Source organism: Tiliqua scincoides, chromosome 2 (assembly GCF_035046505.1).
Source record: "Tiliqua scincoides isolate rTilSci1 chromosome 2, rTilSci1.hap2, whole genome shotgun sequence".
Taxonomy (NCBI): domain Eukaryota; kingdom Metazoa; phylum Chordata; class Lepidosauria; order Squamata; family Scincidae; genus Tiliqua; species Tiliqua scincoides.
The window spans coordinates 160220412-160236991 of NC_089822.1; the positions used below are offsets into that span (position 1 = coordinate 160220412).

The 16580-nt window shown below is 44.1% G+C and overlaps 1 protein-coding gene across 2 annotated transcripts in view; it reads right to left on the minus strand.

Annotated features, from left to right (window-relative positions):
* Positions 1-553: 553 nt before the first annotated feature.
* Positions 554-16580, minus strand: part of SEPTIN9 (septin 9) — a 198299-nt gene continuing 182272 nt past the window's right edge. For both annotated transcript variants that reach the window (XM_066615121.1, XM_066615120.1), the window contains exons 6-11: positions 15453-15590; positions 6897-7014; positions 5820-5915; positions 5239-5335; positions 1588-1639; positions 554-896 (exon numbers count right to left, since the gene is read on the minus strand). In XM_066615121.1, coding sequence (XP_066471218.1) covers positions 758-896; positions 1588-1639; positions 5239-5335; positions 5820-5915; positions 6897-7014; positions 15453-15590 — 640 coding nt within the window. In that variant the 3' untranslated portion in view covers positions 554-757. The remainder of the gene's footprint in view (positions 897-1587; positions 1640-5238; positions 5336-5819; positions 5916-6896; positions 7015-15452; positions 15591-16580) is intronic.

Sequence of the window (16580 nt, forward strand, 5' to 3'; positions counted from 1 at the left end):
GGCTCCTCTCCCTTCTACATTGTGGAGAAGATATATGGCACATCTTCTCTCACATCCAACGGAGCCTTATCAGGCCTGTACAGAGTTCATAAAAACAGCATCACCATCCTGAGCAACCTTGCCCCTATAGGGCTACTTTGGTGTTGCCCCCTACTTACTAGTCTTAATTAATGGGGCTTTACAAGGGGCAAGGAAACATTTTAGCTAGCCCCAGCAGCCTTCAATACCATATGTCTCTGAAATTGCAATTCAATTTGACAAAATAGGAAATACAAATCTTTGCATTCCTGCAAAGCTTCACTCTCTGCCTCAAGAGCACAAGGCTGCTATATTCAATGGGAGTTCCTTCACCAAGTTCCGAGAAAGGAGATCTGACTAAGCTCAGTAGAGGATGAACACAACTACTGTTAAAACATGAAGTCGAGCTAAACTTCTCTTGTCGAGATAACATTCAACTCCATCTCGCCTCTGTGGTCTGGTCACCTGTTTACTACACTCAAAATGTCTAGGTGAAGGACGAAAGATTTGGTTCACACCACAGAATCTGACAAAGAATGAGATGCTACATTTATTAGAGAAAAGTATTGTCATTTGGTCAGTTAAATGTCAGCAACATGGGCATCAGCGGTAGAGAGGGAGGAAGAACAGTGGCACCAGCAAAGGTTTATATGAAGTTTTTTTTTTTTTTAGAAAAAGAGTAAAGGGGAAGAGGGCAAGAGGAGAGAGCGCAAATCAGGTCCTAACTAGGGCATTCATGTTACATTTCATTGGCCACCAACTCCTCTTTGTCAGCCACACCATTGGAGAGCATATTCTGGCCTTCATTCAAGCGTTTGACTCTGTAGGCTTCAAAATGGATGCTGCTGGTAATGTCCTTGATGTTTTGCATGTGTGTCCTACAGAAAGAAGGAGAGGGTTACTTCATCAGAAGTAAGAGGAGTAACAACTTGATGCTGGACTGTAATGGGGAAGGACCATAATTCAGTGGTACAACACATACTGTGCACCTACAGGATCCCCAGGTTAAATTCCAGGTATGATGGCAGGAGAAGTAACTAAAATGCCAGCCCTGAGCACCATCATTACCAGCTATGGTACGAGAGCAGCTATGTCACAGCTACCACAGCAGGTCAGTGGGCCCTCCGTATTTGCAGGTTTGGCACCCATGGATTGGACCCAATGCGGGTGCCAGCTCATGCTGGACTGCCTCACATGGCCTTCGGAAAGCCTCCTGGAGCCTTTGAACAGGCGCTTACAGTTTTTTTTTGCCAAAACAGAAGTGGTTTTTAGAAGCCTCTGGCAGGGCTTCTAAGATGCAGGGAGGTCATGCAAGGCCTCTTCACACCTCAGTAAGCCTGCCAGAGCCTTCTAACGGGCACATTCGGTTGTTTTGGGCCTCACGAATTTGATTATCTGTGGCAATTAGTGTCTGAAGGGGTCTGGGAAAGATCCCCCGCAGATACTGAGGGCTTACTGTATGACGAAGTGGTACACACTCTTACCCTTCTGTCTCAGAAGAAAAAAAAATTCAGGTTTTCCTGAATGATCACTCCCCACCTTTCCCCTCTTGGGAAGGATGCTACCAACCTGATCAGAAGATCCCGCAAGTAAGCAAACTCGCAGTGTGTTGTATTTTCAACTGTAAAGGCAGAACACAGCACTGGCTATTAGCATAAATACAACAAATTCTAGATTTCCACCCAACTCCAGAAGACAAGTTTCCAAAATTCACATCAATTCACTGAGAACTTTGTAGCTGGATGGAGCATATTTTGAACAACCCACAGTGAACATAAGAACAGCCCCACTGGATCAGGCCATAGGCCCATCTAGTCCAGCTTCCTGTATCTCACAGCGGCCCACCAAATGCCCCAGGGAGCACACCAGATAACAAGAGACTTCATCCTGATGTCCTCCCTTGCATCTGGCATTCTGACATAACCCATTTCTAAAATCAGGAGGTTGCGCATACACATCATGGCTTGTAACCCGTGGCCCTTATGAAGCTGACTTTCTGGGAGTCAGTACAAAAATTCTCCACAAGCCAACCACAGGATGCTGGTGCCCTCTCTACAGGGTTGTGAAAGTGAGCTTACGTATTCTCTCTCTTTCTCCCTCACATGCACACATAAAAGGCCATAATGGGACCATGCCATGCAATGTTTCTAATAAGACTGTCTGCTAAGCACTGGTACCTGACTTGAGATGGCTTTGCGGCTTTTGTGAGTTATCAAGAACTGGCCACAGGGGGGAAGCAAAAGGCTTAAAATGCTTTCTTTGGCTGTTCTGTGGAAGCATTCTTCATAAAACAGAATTTCTATAAAAAGAATCACAAATCAAAGAGGCCTACAGAACCTCCAAGATAGCAGCAACAAAAATGTTGCTTGTGCCTCTAGATTCACAGCACTATTAGAAAAGGGAAGAAAAGAGAGAGACAGACAGATATCATTTCATGTTGCAATTGAAGTGATAGATGCACTTGTTGGGAAAGGCAAAGGCTATTGCTAACATTTCCAATGGGATGTCATTCAATTATTTGTGCTTCATGATTGTAGCCCCACTAGCTAAGGGACAGAATAAGCATGGTGAGTGTGAAAAGCCTTCTACTGCAGGAGCGAGCTGTGTAGCTGTTTTCCCAAATTCCTAGAAAGTAAGAAGCTGCAGGTCAGTGGATTTCTTCTCTTTCGGTGTGGTGCTCTCCACCAGGCAGGGAGGTGCCCATGTGAATGGGGAGACATCTATTTTGGCAATGCAGTTCTTGTGACAGTGCTGGACAAAGGCCATCATGAGACCATCTTTTTCTTGTGCTGGAATCTGTTGTGTTACTGAAGCAGGTGTGAGCCCCTTGGCATGCGCTTCTCTCTGGGTAGGAGGAAGCATCACACCCACACAAAAATAAGCCTCAGACCCCAGGGTTAATACTGGACCACTCCAGCCCTTGGACTGAGGAATCTATCACATGTCTCTACTTCAACACTAATGCACTTACGAGCTGGAGGGACAGCAGAACTGAAACACAAACCAAGGGAAATGCACCAACAGACAGAGGGGAAAACATAGGGAGCTACATCAGGAGAACTGCTCCTGCTTCCTGTAGACCCCTCTCTGCTAAGTTACAAAGTACCGTGTTTATGTCAACACTTTTGTCACGTATTTCAAATCTCTTTGCAATCCTCTCTGCTGAGTTTGCAGCCTCCTTGACACAACATTATGAAAACTGCAAACACTCAGGGGCAGTCTTTGACAGCTCCAAAGACTTCCCCAGGAATAGGAGACAGGTATGTGAAGGATATTCCCCTCCCTGAAGGGCTCTCAGTCTTAGTCATGAGGAAATCAAGAGAAAGATGGACTACAAAAATTCCACATGAAACTGAAGGATCTTCTTCCACATCCCAATTCCCTATTACCCTTAACACTTCAGAATTCCAATATCCTTCAATGATGCAAAAACAGTCTTGTAGCACCTTAAAGACTGGTAAGTAAATTGGAGTGTAAACCTTTCGGTTCGCAGTCCACTTCAAGAAACGTATGGGAGAGTCAATACTGCAGCTAAAGAGAGTGGGGTGCACTCATACCCACAACATTGTCACTTTTCTACTGTTTCTACCAGGGTCTCTGGGAGCTGTGCTTGCATTCTTTGTGACATGTGGCAAACCAACAATGTGACAGCAGTGCTCTAAAGAAATTCTAGGTGGTCACAGGAGAAGTGATCAAGCTTCATTTCAAAGAGAGGAAGTCCCTCTTTCCATGGCAGTTCTGGGTAGGTCACAACTGTACTCTTTTCTAGTTCATATCCCCCTGCCTTCCAAATACAGAGTCTGGATGGAAGAAGGAGAATTAAGACTCTGGGCAACGGCACAGTCTAAGCAAGCAACCAGTGTTGCCACTTTTTATTGTACCAGCAACCTTGCTCTTATGGTAGGCAGGAGTCAGCACCATCAATCACACTGTGTACAGACAGATGGCAAAACTATTGGACTTAGCAACAAACACTGACAGTCCTTCAATACTTTAGTCTCTAAACAATTTTTTGAAAAACATGTTTTAAGAACTCATGAGATGATTTGGTCATGTAACGGGAAATGTGGCACTCATCACCAATGCGTCAAACACATTGGGTGTTAAGCTAACAGGTATGACCAGAATATGGCTACATATGTATGCTATTCTCCAAAGCACTCACTGCACTACACAGCTGGGAATCAGCTGTTTTCCCTGCAACAAGGCATTCTGGTTTGAATTTCTTGCGATCCTGATGTCTGGTTGACATCTACCTGCAATCCTGGAGAGTTGTTGCCAGACAGTGTAGATAACCCTGAGCCAGAGGGACCAGTGGTCTGACTCAGCAGAAGGAAACTTTGTGTGCTCATCAGAATCTACATCACACTTCAGGTGCTTGTAGTATCACAAGTTACTGTCCCTGGACTGCCACATTCCCTCTCTCTGGGTTGGTCCTTTACTTCTTTCTTCTTCTCTGGCTATTTTTAAATTTCCTGTGTCTCTGTCCCCAGCACTCCCCCAACCCATCCCCAACCCCAAGCTGTCATGTGCCAGCTCCCTCAATTAGGGCAATACTGTCTGTCTTTCTCCTCTCTTCCCAAGCCAGATCTCTCTTACTTTGGATACTGGTGACAGCAGCAAGGGCTGCTCAGCCCCTTTTCCTTCTCACACTCCCTTCCTTTGGGAAGAGCAATAGGGACCAGAGTAGTGAACTAGATGACCTACCAACTCTAGTCCCGACTGCTCTCCCCCATTGCCTCCTCCTGTCCTGGAACCAGCCTAGTTGTCTTTCCAAGAGACAAGGAGGGCAGGACGGAGGGGGAAGGTGGCTGGGAAGGAGGTAGAAGAGGGGTGCTCCTCTTGGCCATAGACTTCTGTTTTTTAACCACTGACATGGGTGTCCCTGTACAGACACAATGCTGCCCTCTGACAGGGGGCTCAACCATTCTATTCAGACTGATGGGAGAATGTAGCAGTCAGCAATCCTGCATTCTCAGCAGCAGAAGTTCCAAACCTCATTGTTCACAGGACCCCAACAACAATCAAGGAATACTTTTAGGGCAAATTCCTATTCACTTTTTGGATCCCAAAAACTTAAGTTCTCATTCTGTCCAGCAGAGGTTGCTAAAAGCACACACCCACACAGCTGTTACTGTCTTTGCATATTCAAAGTTTCCTTTGGCAATGCAGAACCATGATGAATATGAGGAAGCAACAAACATGAATGAGAAACCTTACCTTCAATTGTGCCCCACTTTGTTTTCCTTCCCAAAATTCGCCTTCCATTAATCTGGTATTCCTGGTCACTGCCCACCACAGCAAATGGAATCATTTCCTACCACAGAATTGATAAGTGTCAGAAAAAGGGGTCCATAAAATTCATTCACACATCTCTGCTGACTTAATCAATAGCAGAATAAAAGCTGAGAGAGAACTGATTGACTTCTTTCCATTCTCCTTGTCCCTGTTTCTGAGACATTCTGGCACTTTCTTCAGCTCTTCAGTTAGCTGTTTTTCCCCCAGGTATGGGGGTGAATGAAACTCACAGGCTAAGAGGTTGCAATCAGGCCAATTAGTACATTTTTGGACTAGCATTTGATTTGTTAATTGTTCCTGAAGGAGAAGAAACTCTCAAGTGTTCCAAGGTCATGTTTTTGTTGTTTTGTTTTTTGCTCTTTCATTCACTGCAGTGCCTTGTTTCAGGCTTGAAAATGTCCTTGAGAATCCTTTAGGAAGGAGTCTTCAGGCTCAGTGCCAAAAGCCTCCCCCTCAGCTTTTGAGACCACACACTTCTGAGCAAGAAAAAGCTGCCAACTTACTCTAAATTTCTCATTTATTAGTCGGTCTTCAGAGTCCTCATCAAACTGCTTCTGGGGATACACATCAATGCCATTGGCAAGGAGATCTGCTGTGATCTGAGAAGGAAAAGACAGCACATAGAACAAGCCTGCCTTCAGAGACAAATGGCACCAAAAAAGGAACAAGCTCCACTGACAGTAAATGTCACTTATGGCCTAGGACGCTGACGAGAGGCCACATCTGTCCAGTTTCTCAGAAAGTGGTTCACCTGAGGCATCCCAACAAGTCCAGAACCCTTGTGAGCACTGAATATTCATTCTTATGACTCTTCCTCACTATCTCCAACAAGTTTCCAAGACATGATCTGATGGCACACAATGCAGCGACCCTGCTAAAGCTAAGGAGATCTAGGCCTGGTCTATATGAGAGACTGCCTGGGAATGTTGTGTGTGTTGCCTGGAGGTCTTCCAGGGAAGAAAAGCAGGATATAAATGTATTAAATACATAATAAATACATTTAAAAAGAGGAAAAAGAAGAAGAAGAAGGGCTATCTGTTGGGCACATGACTACAACTAGGAAAGGCTGTTGTGATCCAGCAGGGTTGAGAAAGGCCCCTGTCCAAAATGCTACAGTGCATGTAGGCAGCCCTGAGCTTGACAGACCAAAGGCCCAATCTGTAACAAGACAGATAATCAGAAATAGCAAGTGCAGGGCTGGGCACTTGGAAGCCAGAGTTCTGGAGGAGCAGTAAGTGGCAAGGCGACCCAAGTTATACTGAGAATTTCCATTTCTACAGTGACTTTAATGGAAGGTCTGCCTTTAAAATATACTTGGAGGAGGAAAAAGAATCAAAATTGGAAAATTGAATTTATTTCCCCTCCCCGAAGAGAGGGCAAGCCAAGAGAAACACATGCAATGGGCTGGAGATCAGTGAAGGACTTTCCTCTTACCATGCAAGACTGCTCTGAGCTGCGGCCCCAGGAATGTGCTGGGCTCCCAGCCAGCTATTGGGTTTCAGAGATGTGGGGGAGGGGGGAGAAGCTGGAGAAGGAGAAGAGATACTCAGAAAGGTCAAAAGAAGGCGCTATCCCCCTACCCTTTGTTTGAAGTAGTCCCTCTCCTCCAGTGTTAATGTGTCCGCTTTGGCGATGACAGGCACAATGTTGACCACTTTGCTCAGCCGTCTCATGAATTCAATGTCCAGGGGCCGGAGGCTAAAAGAAAGATGAAGAAAAAAAAGACATCTTAAAAAGGGAAGGCAACCAAGGAAATGGTGGAATGTATGCCATTAACTCTTCCCTTTCCAAATTACTGCAGACATTTATAGCAGCAGTGGAATACCACAAAGAACCTCCTTCTGACTCAGCAACAGGGCAATCTGCAGATTCCCCTTAGGAGCTCCTGTTCGAAGCCAAGCACTGAGCAGGAACGAGGATGCAGGTGCTCTCTGGCTCCACTCCCTCTCCTTCATCCACTAGGACTTCTCTGCATCTATCATGAATGGGGTCTGGATATGGCAATGGGTTACCAAATGGTGAGCTGGGGTCCAATTCTTGGTCCCTCTGAGTAGATCATTTTGACGTAGCTAGGCTCACATGTCTGTGTCACAGGTTGGTATCTCTGTACTATAAGACTGTACTGTATTGCAGAGGAAAATTCTGAAGGACAGAGCAAGACATAACCAACTACCCCTGAACATATTTACATAGTCAGTCATGACCCAGGGTAACATCAGTGCTTTCTTGTCATGTACTGAATTTAATGTAAGGTATCAGAAAACTTATATCCACCTGTTGCAGAGTTGTCAGTGTTTTTCACTGGGTAGAGGCTTGATAAGCCTCTCTTTATTTGGTTTAGGAGAGCTGCGTTCAATCCCTGATTCAGCCATAGAACATACTGGGGATAACTTAAGCAAGTTACCACCCCTAAGCTTAGCCTATTCACAAGGTTGGGGTGAGGATAAAATTGGGCATCTTTGGAGGAAATGTTGGATACTAATGCAATAGAGTAGTACCATGCTGTGAGAGTTAAGTGAATATTTGCTATTCATTTTGAGCAAAATAGGGAAGTGAATGTGAAAAAGTATATGATGTGTATATATGCTTTTTATCCTTTACATAGGACCAGAAAAGCCAACATGTATGAAACACTCCTTACTGTGTAAGCATCAGCAAAAACAGGGGGCCCAAGAATTTCAAAACTCAAAGAGGCCTTCCTAATTAGGGATTGCTTCTGCCAACAAATACAATGCCAAATGCTTAGCTGACCAAAAGTGCATCTCTTTTGCTCTCTTCCCCTCTCATCTCCCCTTTCCAAAATAATCCTGGTTCAGTCTTGGCAGTATATAGAGAGCGGTCTTTCCATACCCATGAGCCACAAAAGGAAAATGGTTTCTGACAGCAAATAAAGCCGTTTTCTTGGACCCAAAGAGCTATTACTCTGGTCTGCACACAGCAAAACTACTTAGGAACAAGTAGTTCCTAGGTTGATACAGGCCAGGCTAAGCAAACGGAAAAAATCTAGTTGCAAGAGCTGTTCTGCCACAACAACAACAACAACAACAACAAAAAGCACTGTACTGCTTTCTGGTTAAGTCTTGAGTCTTTCCTTCCCTCCTGAAAAAATAGAAGCTGCTTCTATTGATTGGCTGCTTGGCTTGATTGGCTGCTTCTTCCCCACTTTTTGGCTTGAAAGACCTCTGCACGTGGCAGGCACATTTTGCCAAGGGACAGAGAGCCACTGGTTGGAGAGTGCGGGCTCTTAGGAAAAGCATGCAAACAGAAGATGACAGCACTGACTGGCTGACACAAGCGGGTATGCAGGGAAGCCAGAAAGGAGCATTGAGGGATCCTGGAAACCATGTTCCACAAAAGAGATATGGGTTATACTGCCCTGACTTCGGCGGCCAAGCGAGGCCAATTGTACAATACCAGAGAGAAATATGCATATGGAGACAGCTGCCTGCTGTCTTATTTGGCAAATAAAGGATCTTGGCCTATTTAAAAATGGGCTTTCAAAAATCTGTCTGTTTGGACAGGCTTCTGCTGTTTGATGCACCTAATCTGATGTACTGGCGGCTGTTTCGTCTCCCTGCTTTTAGAGTGGTTGGATTTTTGTTTTCTTTTGCATTGTATCTTTTACTGCTGCATATTATATTGTATTTCAGCTGTTGTGCTCTGTCTGAAGAATTATTAGATTGAAAGGTGGGTGATAAGTCTTCTAAATGAATGCAGTGAAACAGCAGCAAGCCCTATCCACCAGCTTAGTGCCTACCTTTGTTCCATCTCCCATTACCATGCTGGTAAAACACAAACCTGCATGGCTTTTGTTTTCTCCCCCTCATAAATAGCAGCCATAAGAAGAAGAGCAATCTGGATGGCGGCAGGGAAGAGTGGTTCACCCCCTCCAGACCACACTATGATCCTAGTTCAGATCAGGGACACCCATGAACAAAAAGAACCCACCCCAGCACATAGGCCAATGAACATGTTTAAAGTTGCATTTAGTTTGAGTCTCATAGCCAGTCAGCAAATGAACAAAAAAATATGAAATTTGTAATCTGCATCATATAGCACACAAATTGATGCCATTGTCTTGATTGATTTACCGATGATCCCACAAATGTGCATTTGCTGGCAGCCTATCAGACAACACATGGAACCGCCAGGTGGGATGGGAAGTCAATCCCTGTACTTTAAGAGCTCCAGGGACATGGTGCTAGTTCCCCTCCAGTTACACCAGTTCACTGGAGTCACTTGGCAACAGAATTTTTTTTGGCAGCAAGAGAGTCTACCAATGAGAAAGCCATCCTGAGGGGAAGCCAAATTCCTTCCCTGCCATGCCCTTCTCAGCCACAAAGAGTCCTCACCAAAAAGGTTCATAAGAACTCTGTGAAATGGTCACTGGTCTTTACTATTTCTGCCAATGTTGCACACCTCTGAATTTATTTAATGTTTGTAACTTGCTTCTCACTTTCCTGAGGGACACCAAAGGTGGCTAAAGCATAATAATCAATATAGGACTGCATGCCTCCCTCTTCCTCTCTCACTATATAAGCCATCAGTAAAAAATTCATAGCAAAACAATACCAACAATAAAGCTATTTAATACATTAATAATACAGTCAAATTAACTTGGGCTCTAGGCCTGCCAGGACAAACCCACCCTACTTTCACTTGAAGAACCAACTCTGCATTTTTCATAAAGAACAATGGAACATACAAGAAGCAAGAGGAGGGGAGCTGGCATCTTTGTCCTAATATATACACTATAGCAGGGCTTTTCAGACTGGGGCGTTGTGACGCCTGAGCCTGTGGGCCCTGGCCTCTGCCCCCTTAAGGGGCAGGGACAGCTAGGAGGCAGAGAGAAGGCAGCGGCATGATCCCCAGGATTGCACCGCTCAGGGAGGCTGCAGGGGCTTGGGTCCACTTACCGGAGCCTCCTGCAGCCTCCTGGGGGTGTGGGGAGCCCTGCATGACCTTCAGCAGGGCTCCCCGCAGCTTTGAAAGTGAAAGTGGAGCAAACACGCCCCACCTCCGCCAAAGCGGAAGTAGGGTGCAATTGTTCCACTTCCACTTCTGAAGCTGTCGGGAGCCTTGCGAAGGTCACGCAGGGCTCCCCGCACCCCCGGGAGGCTGCAGGAGGTTCGGGTAAGTGTGATCAAGCCCCTGCAGCCCCCCTGAGCGGCACAATCCTGGGGATCGCGCCACTGCCTCCCCCCGCCCCCGCAAGAACTTAGAGCGGCTCAATATCTCCCCAAGAATTTGAAAACTGCTGCACTATAGTATAGAACAATAGAGACACCCATAAAGTCACTGAAAATACAGAACAGCTCACATAACACAAGAAATCTCTCTCCTCCTATGGAGTCCATCAGGGTCCTTGATCTCTTTGAAGAAAATCTCCTCAAATTCTAAGCCAGCCCTTGTGATGCAGAATGGAAGTCCTCTGCACCCAACCCTTCCCCTCACACATGCCCAACATGTGAAAAACAAAATCTGGTAGCCTCCAACCATAAGCATTCACATCAATGCAGATACTGGCATGATTTCCACACAACTCTGCGCACATTCAGCATGATAATGTTGAGCATGAAGCATCTCCAACTTCAATTAAAGAATTGGGAGGGGATCATTGGGACTATTAGGTGACTTAGGAAAGTAGATGATCTCAGACATTTACCATGTAAACCAAGGCCCATTTCACACATGGGCAAGAAAGAACCACAAAACTTCATGGCTTCATTTCCTTTTTTGCGGTGGCCCTGCTCAAGAGTTGATGCATTCTGTTACTATACCAGGAGGCCAATACCTGCATGCCCAAATCTAGGGCCCAGAAATAATGTGCAGTACGTTTGAGGGAAATCACACATCCATGAATCACATTCATGAGTGACAACTAACATGGAATTTACAACCACACATCTACTCCAAGATGAAGGTTTATCCCTGGAAAAGCTACGCTAGTCCCTCCCCTGGCACTGTCAATCATTGTTGGCTGTCCTTCCATGTCTGCATGCATCTCAGCAGCACTTGCCCTCAGAAAGTGGCAGCAGTTTCCCCCTTTGCCCTTCTAAGGAAACGTGGAGAGGACAAGCACTGGTGAAGAAGGCTCTCCCCTGAAAAACAGTCTAAGATTCCATTTCTTCTCCTGCAAGGACTCCAAACCTGCAAGTATTGGATATACACTGAAGACTTCAAAACCCATGTGGAGGATTTTGAACTCATGGATTAAGAAGTGAAACAGGTACTTGGCTTATTTCATGGGAGAAAAAATGCATGGATAGGGAAGCCCATGTGGGTTTTGCATCCAAACAGGTGCTACATAGGAGATGCTTATTTTCATGCAAGTGTTTGCATATTTGGTCTGGCCTTTAGCTTCCATCATACTTGTGTGGCAGATAAAAGTACGCCTGGCTCACTGGGAACAATGGGTATAGCTTAAACAACTTTAGCTTTAAACATCAGACTGAATTCTGATGTTTTAGCATTGGATCTACTAAAAAAAAAACTCCCTGTCCTGGAAAGAATTGTGCTTCCCATCTAGATGATAAAAATAACATGAAACTATTGCTACAGCATCCAACACTAGCATCTTCCCAACATTCAGCACTGCCGTTACAAGAAAAGGCAAGAATCCATTTGTACAAGGAACTGGATCACAGAAGCAGCTCACTGTTTACTATAGGCCTATTTTTCAGGATCAGTTCTTCATACATTAAAAGAGCAAGTGCAGATTCAAACAGAGACACAGGATGTTTGGTTAAAGTGGTCACTTGCTCTTTGATGACCGACTAAGAACAGGAGGATGTCCTGCTTTTGCAACTGCACCACAAACTCATTCTCCCCAATGCAGTGTCTATATCATTATTAGGACATACACGTACTACTTTTCTGCATGTTTGTCAATGCACTGTACAAGTAAAAGCAAAAACACATCACAACAATGCTAGAACTTCAAATAAAAGCAGAAGCACAATTAAACATTACATAAAGGTATATATGCAGCATTAGCAGCCAACATACATACTGACATCATGGCTAACTACAGGATAGACCAAGTCCCTCTGTAGTTTTTCAAGCTCAACTCAGCTCATGAAATCTGAAGCAAAACTTCCAATATGGAAGAAGAGAGAGATTTGAATGTGCACACATTCAATTTTTTTTTGAGTTTTGAGTTTTTGAGTTAAGACTGTGTCCTAATCCACTTTCAGAAACAAAGAGGGTTTTTTTTTCCGGATGTCAAAACATAACCTGATGGAAAATTTATATGGTGGTTTCATGCTTTTCTTTCTTTCTTGGTCAGACATTTATTCCATGCCAGCAAGTAATCCAGCCATTGTAAATGTGAGTTTTACTGAACTGTTGCAAAGAGGACAGTGAACATTGGACTGATTTCAAACTTTGGTCAGAAGTCCATGCTACTGAGAGAGAGAAGCAAAGCTTTGCTATAAAACCACAGAAAAAGCTAAAATGAGAACTGCTTTTCACAACCTCCTACAGCCAGTTCTGAAATAGAAGCAAGCAATCCATCAAACCAGGGTTGTAATGAGATGGGACAATAGCTCTGGCTTGCAGGCTAGAGCAAGAGATTCAAAGGGCTCATAAAAGCCACTCAGAGCTTTCCTGTTCTCGCCTGGCTTGGTATATGATAAATATTTATGACTACAGCCAAAAAGAGGAGGAGAGACAACTTCAGCTGAATTGAATTTAATTCAAATTCCATCAGCCCAGAAACTAGCACTCATTGCAAACTGGTCTCCATGTCCCAGAGGCACTTGATGTATAATATGCTAATACTGGAAGTGTGTGAAAAAAGTGCATGCACCACAAACAGGGTACCAAGATTCATAAGTGGCTTAATTAGAAAGGAAAGAATCCCAGGAAATGTTTGGGGGCTTATCAATATGTTTAGGGGGAGGGCTTGTGACTGGAAAACAGTATGCCTTTTCAGTTATAATCCATATTCCACATCTCTTATTTCCCCCACTCCCCAATTAGGAAATCTTTTAACAGATTTCAACTATTTATAATTTAATGCTGTGTTTTATGGTGTCTTGTAAGCCATCTTGAGCTTTTGGAAAGGGGAGCATTAGGGGTACAAATATTTTAAATCAATCAATCACTAGAAAGACCCATTCAAACCCTATTCTGGTTTATGAACATTATAATAAATAACTACTCCCATATTTTCATGCTTCTCCTCACAACATTAAGGGCCAGAAGCATTTAGTTTAAATGAAGAAAAATGCACTTCCCAAACTCCAGACTGAGCAAAATTGCCCAATCATCCTTGGGTTTTTGCCATAAAGGTTGCTGGCTAATAAACAAATTGATGGCTGATCATCAATTAACAGAGAACCTGAAAACAAAAAGGGGAATCAGTTTCCCTAGTGTGTCTCATTAACAGAACAGTTAAGCACACCAAACAAACAACTCCATGAGCTGTAGTAGAAGCTAACTACAGAAAGAAAAATACTGCACTGGAATGCTGCATATGGTTTCAGGATGCATGTGATGCTCCTTCTTCATTCTTTGGGCCTAATGAGAACAGAACAATTTGTAAGTCAGCTCTCACCATCCTGATTTAAAAAAAAAAAATCAAGAAAAAGGCAAACAAAACCAAACAAAAACAAAATGGGGGGGGGGACGTTTTCATCACAACAGCATGGATTTGTGAAGCAGGCATGAAGCCTCACCAGATGCTTAATGCAGATTTTGTGCAGTGTCAGACTTGAACAGGCTGGCAATAAAAGGCATCTGCAAGCAGCACACAAATGAGACATCTTGGTATGCCTAAAGGTAACAGGAGCTGCCTTAAAGCTCTGGTGGGGGAAGGGCAGCTCTGGTGGGGAAAAAAGAGCAGGTTTATAACGATCAAAGACACAAAGGCAACCAGGTTAAACCTTTCCCTTCCTCCTCCCTTTTTAACCAGAACACTAAAATGTGAGCAATATGACAAGCCTGGTGCAGTAACAACCATCAGCAGCATATGTTAAAACTCTCTCTCTGAACAGATCCTGGGGTCTCCCCATGTGGTTTTTGTTGCTCCCGCTAAGGTTTCTCTTCTGCTCCCCCTGCTTCTCCTCCGCCTGCAAAGTTCCAACCCGAGTCTTCAAGTGCTTGCTGGCTCCCTGGACGGTGATCTGCATCCTCTACTCAGAATGCCACAACCGAAAAACAGATGTCCATTTTGACATCAAAACAGACAATCCACGACCCTAGAACAAGCTGTCTGTGGCTGGAGCCAAGGGAACACCTAGCGCTAACCCCCACCAGGGGTATCATGCTACCTGTAGCCAAAAGCAATTGCAAGGACAGGAAAGCCAGTAACGGATTGTCTCATAGCTTCAAAACCATCTCTTATATTGGAAACACATGTTTCTTGGAGAAGGGGAATAAACCAGGCAGACTTCTAGGCACCAATTACCATGCAAGCAGCAGGGTGGGAGGCAAACTGCAGGGCGCCCGCTATTAGGAGTTCTCTGTCAGGCAACCTAATCTTTCAGTGGCTGCATACGTGACAAACAGAAATGTAAAATTAGATTGGTTCCCAAGGTGGGCTGCCTATCCCAAACAAGCTGGGAATGCACACCAATGCACACTCCTAACAGAAAAGAGTCTTGTGTTTATGATGATGATGCGCTTGTTGATCATTTGAAAAATGAGGCTAAAAGAAGATGCCTGCACATTTTTGGGGGATCTGCCTGGTTGCAGGGCAGAATTCTGGATCACATTAAGATCTAGGAACAGATAGAGGAATTTTGTCTTTATGCATAATCCATATTTTCTTAGTTTATTGTCTTGCCTTTTCCCGAGGGTTCAAGGTAGTGAATGTGACCCTGCCCTTTCTCCTAACTACTGTCAGATAAGTAACACTGAGAACAATGACTGATCCAAATTCAACTAGTGTGGGTATGTGGGGTTTTTAATCCAGGTCTCAGTGGTCCATTTCCAACATTCTAAAAGCCACCAAACATTGTTATCTTCAAGACAAGGCCCCTTTCAGGAAAATGCCGCTTAAAAAGTATTAAGATGACCAATAAATGGCAGTCAGTAGCAAATGAACAAATATCTAGAATCTAGGGCATGAGCTTTATTTTTATAGCTCCTCTATGGAAAAGTAGGGTGCAGTCCAGAAAGAGTATACATACGAGTGGCCAGTGGCAGGAATGAAGTATATACAGCAGTGGACCCGGCTGTCTGGTATCCGTTTCTTTCTGTTAATATTGAGCTCTTCCTGGAGGTACTTCTCATACTGGTCATTGATGAATTTCATAATGGGTTGCCAACTGTTCAAGGAAAAAAGATATATGTAAAAAGAGAAGTCAAGTTAAATCTATGCAGAACTCTCCAGAGTACATTACATTAACAGACTCAGAATGAAATCTTCACATAGTTTGGAATGTCTCACGGACACTAATCTGAGCTAATTCCAAGGAGATGACTTTAGAACTGGGGTGCTAGAATCACAGAACTGGAAGGGACCAGAACCTAATCTCTGCCTGAGGAATTTTTTCCCCAAATCCTCCCATCAAAAGATGAAATTTAGAACTTCCCTGCAGCAGAAGTTATGAAACTATGGTGATGTATGAATAACACAGGTTGTCTAGGAATTGGTGAGCTCATGTTGAGACAATCAGAGTTCACAGGATGCATACAGAACAACTCTGCTGCATCATCAACACCTCACCATAGTCTGTGCCCTCTTGCGGTGACAGTCATTCCTTGGTTTAAAAAAAAGGAATACAGTAAGCATTTTTGGGGGGGGGGCCTGCAAAATGCAAAGCTAGCCCAAAGGTTGGTTGTGGAAGGAGCTTTTATTAGGAAGAACTATTCATCACTGCAGGAGGTTTCATAATTGCCCACTGAATTGCAAGCATTAAGATATCTTTAAAACTAATTCTCACCGCCCTCTGGAAATGTAGAAAACAAGACAACACACAAGACATATTGTGTTAATGATTTGGGTCAGGTTATCTGAAGGATATTTTTTAAAACTGACCATATCTCCTCATACGGTGAGGAAAACCAAGTAATCTGACTCCCTTCTCCAAGCAGATATCTCCTCAGAATATAATTAGCAAGGCTCACTCACTTTCCTCTTGCATCCAGATTGCACCCTTATTCTCAGTGAGATAAAATTCTTTGCATCCCACTTTCTATTCCAGAAATGGTAAGTCTAATAAAGGGACAGTGAATCTTCTTGTAACACTCACCCCAAACAAAAGCAGGTCATACTAAACAGACACTCAAGGGTGGTGTAGTAAGATCCCCCATGA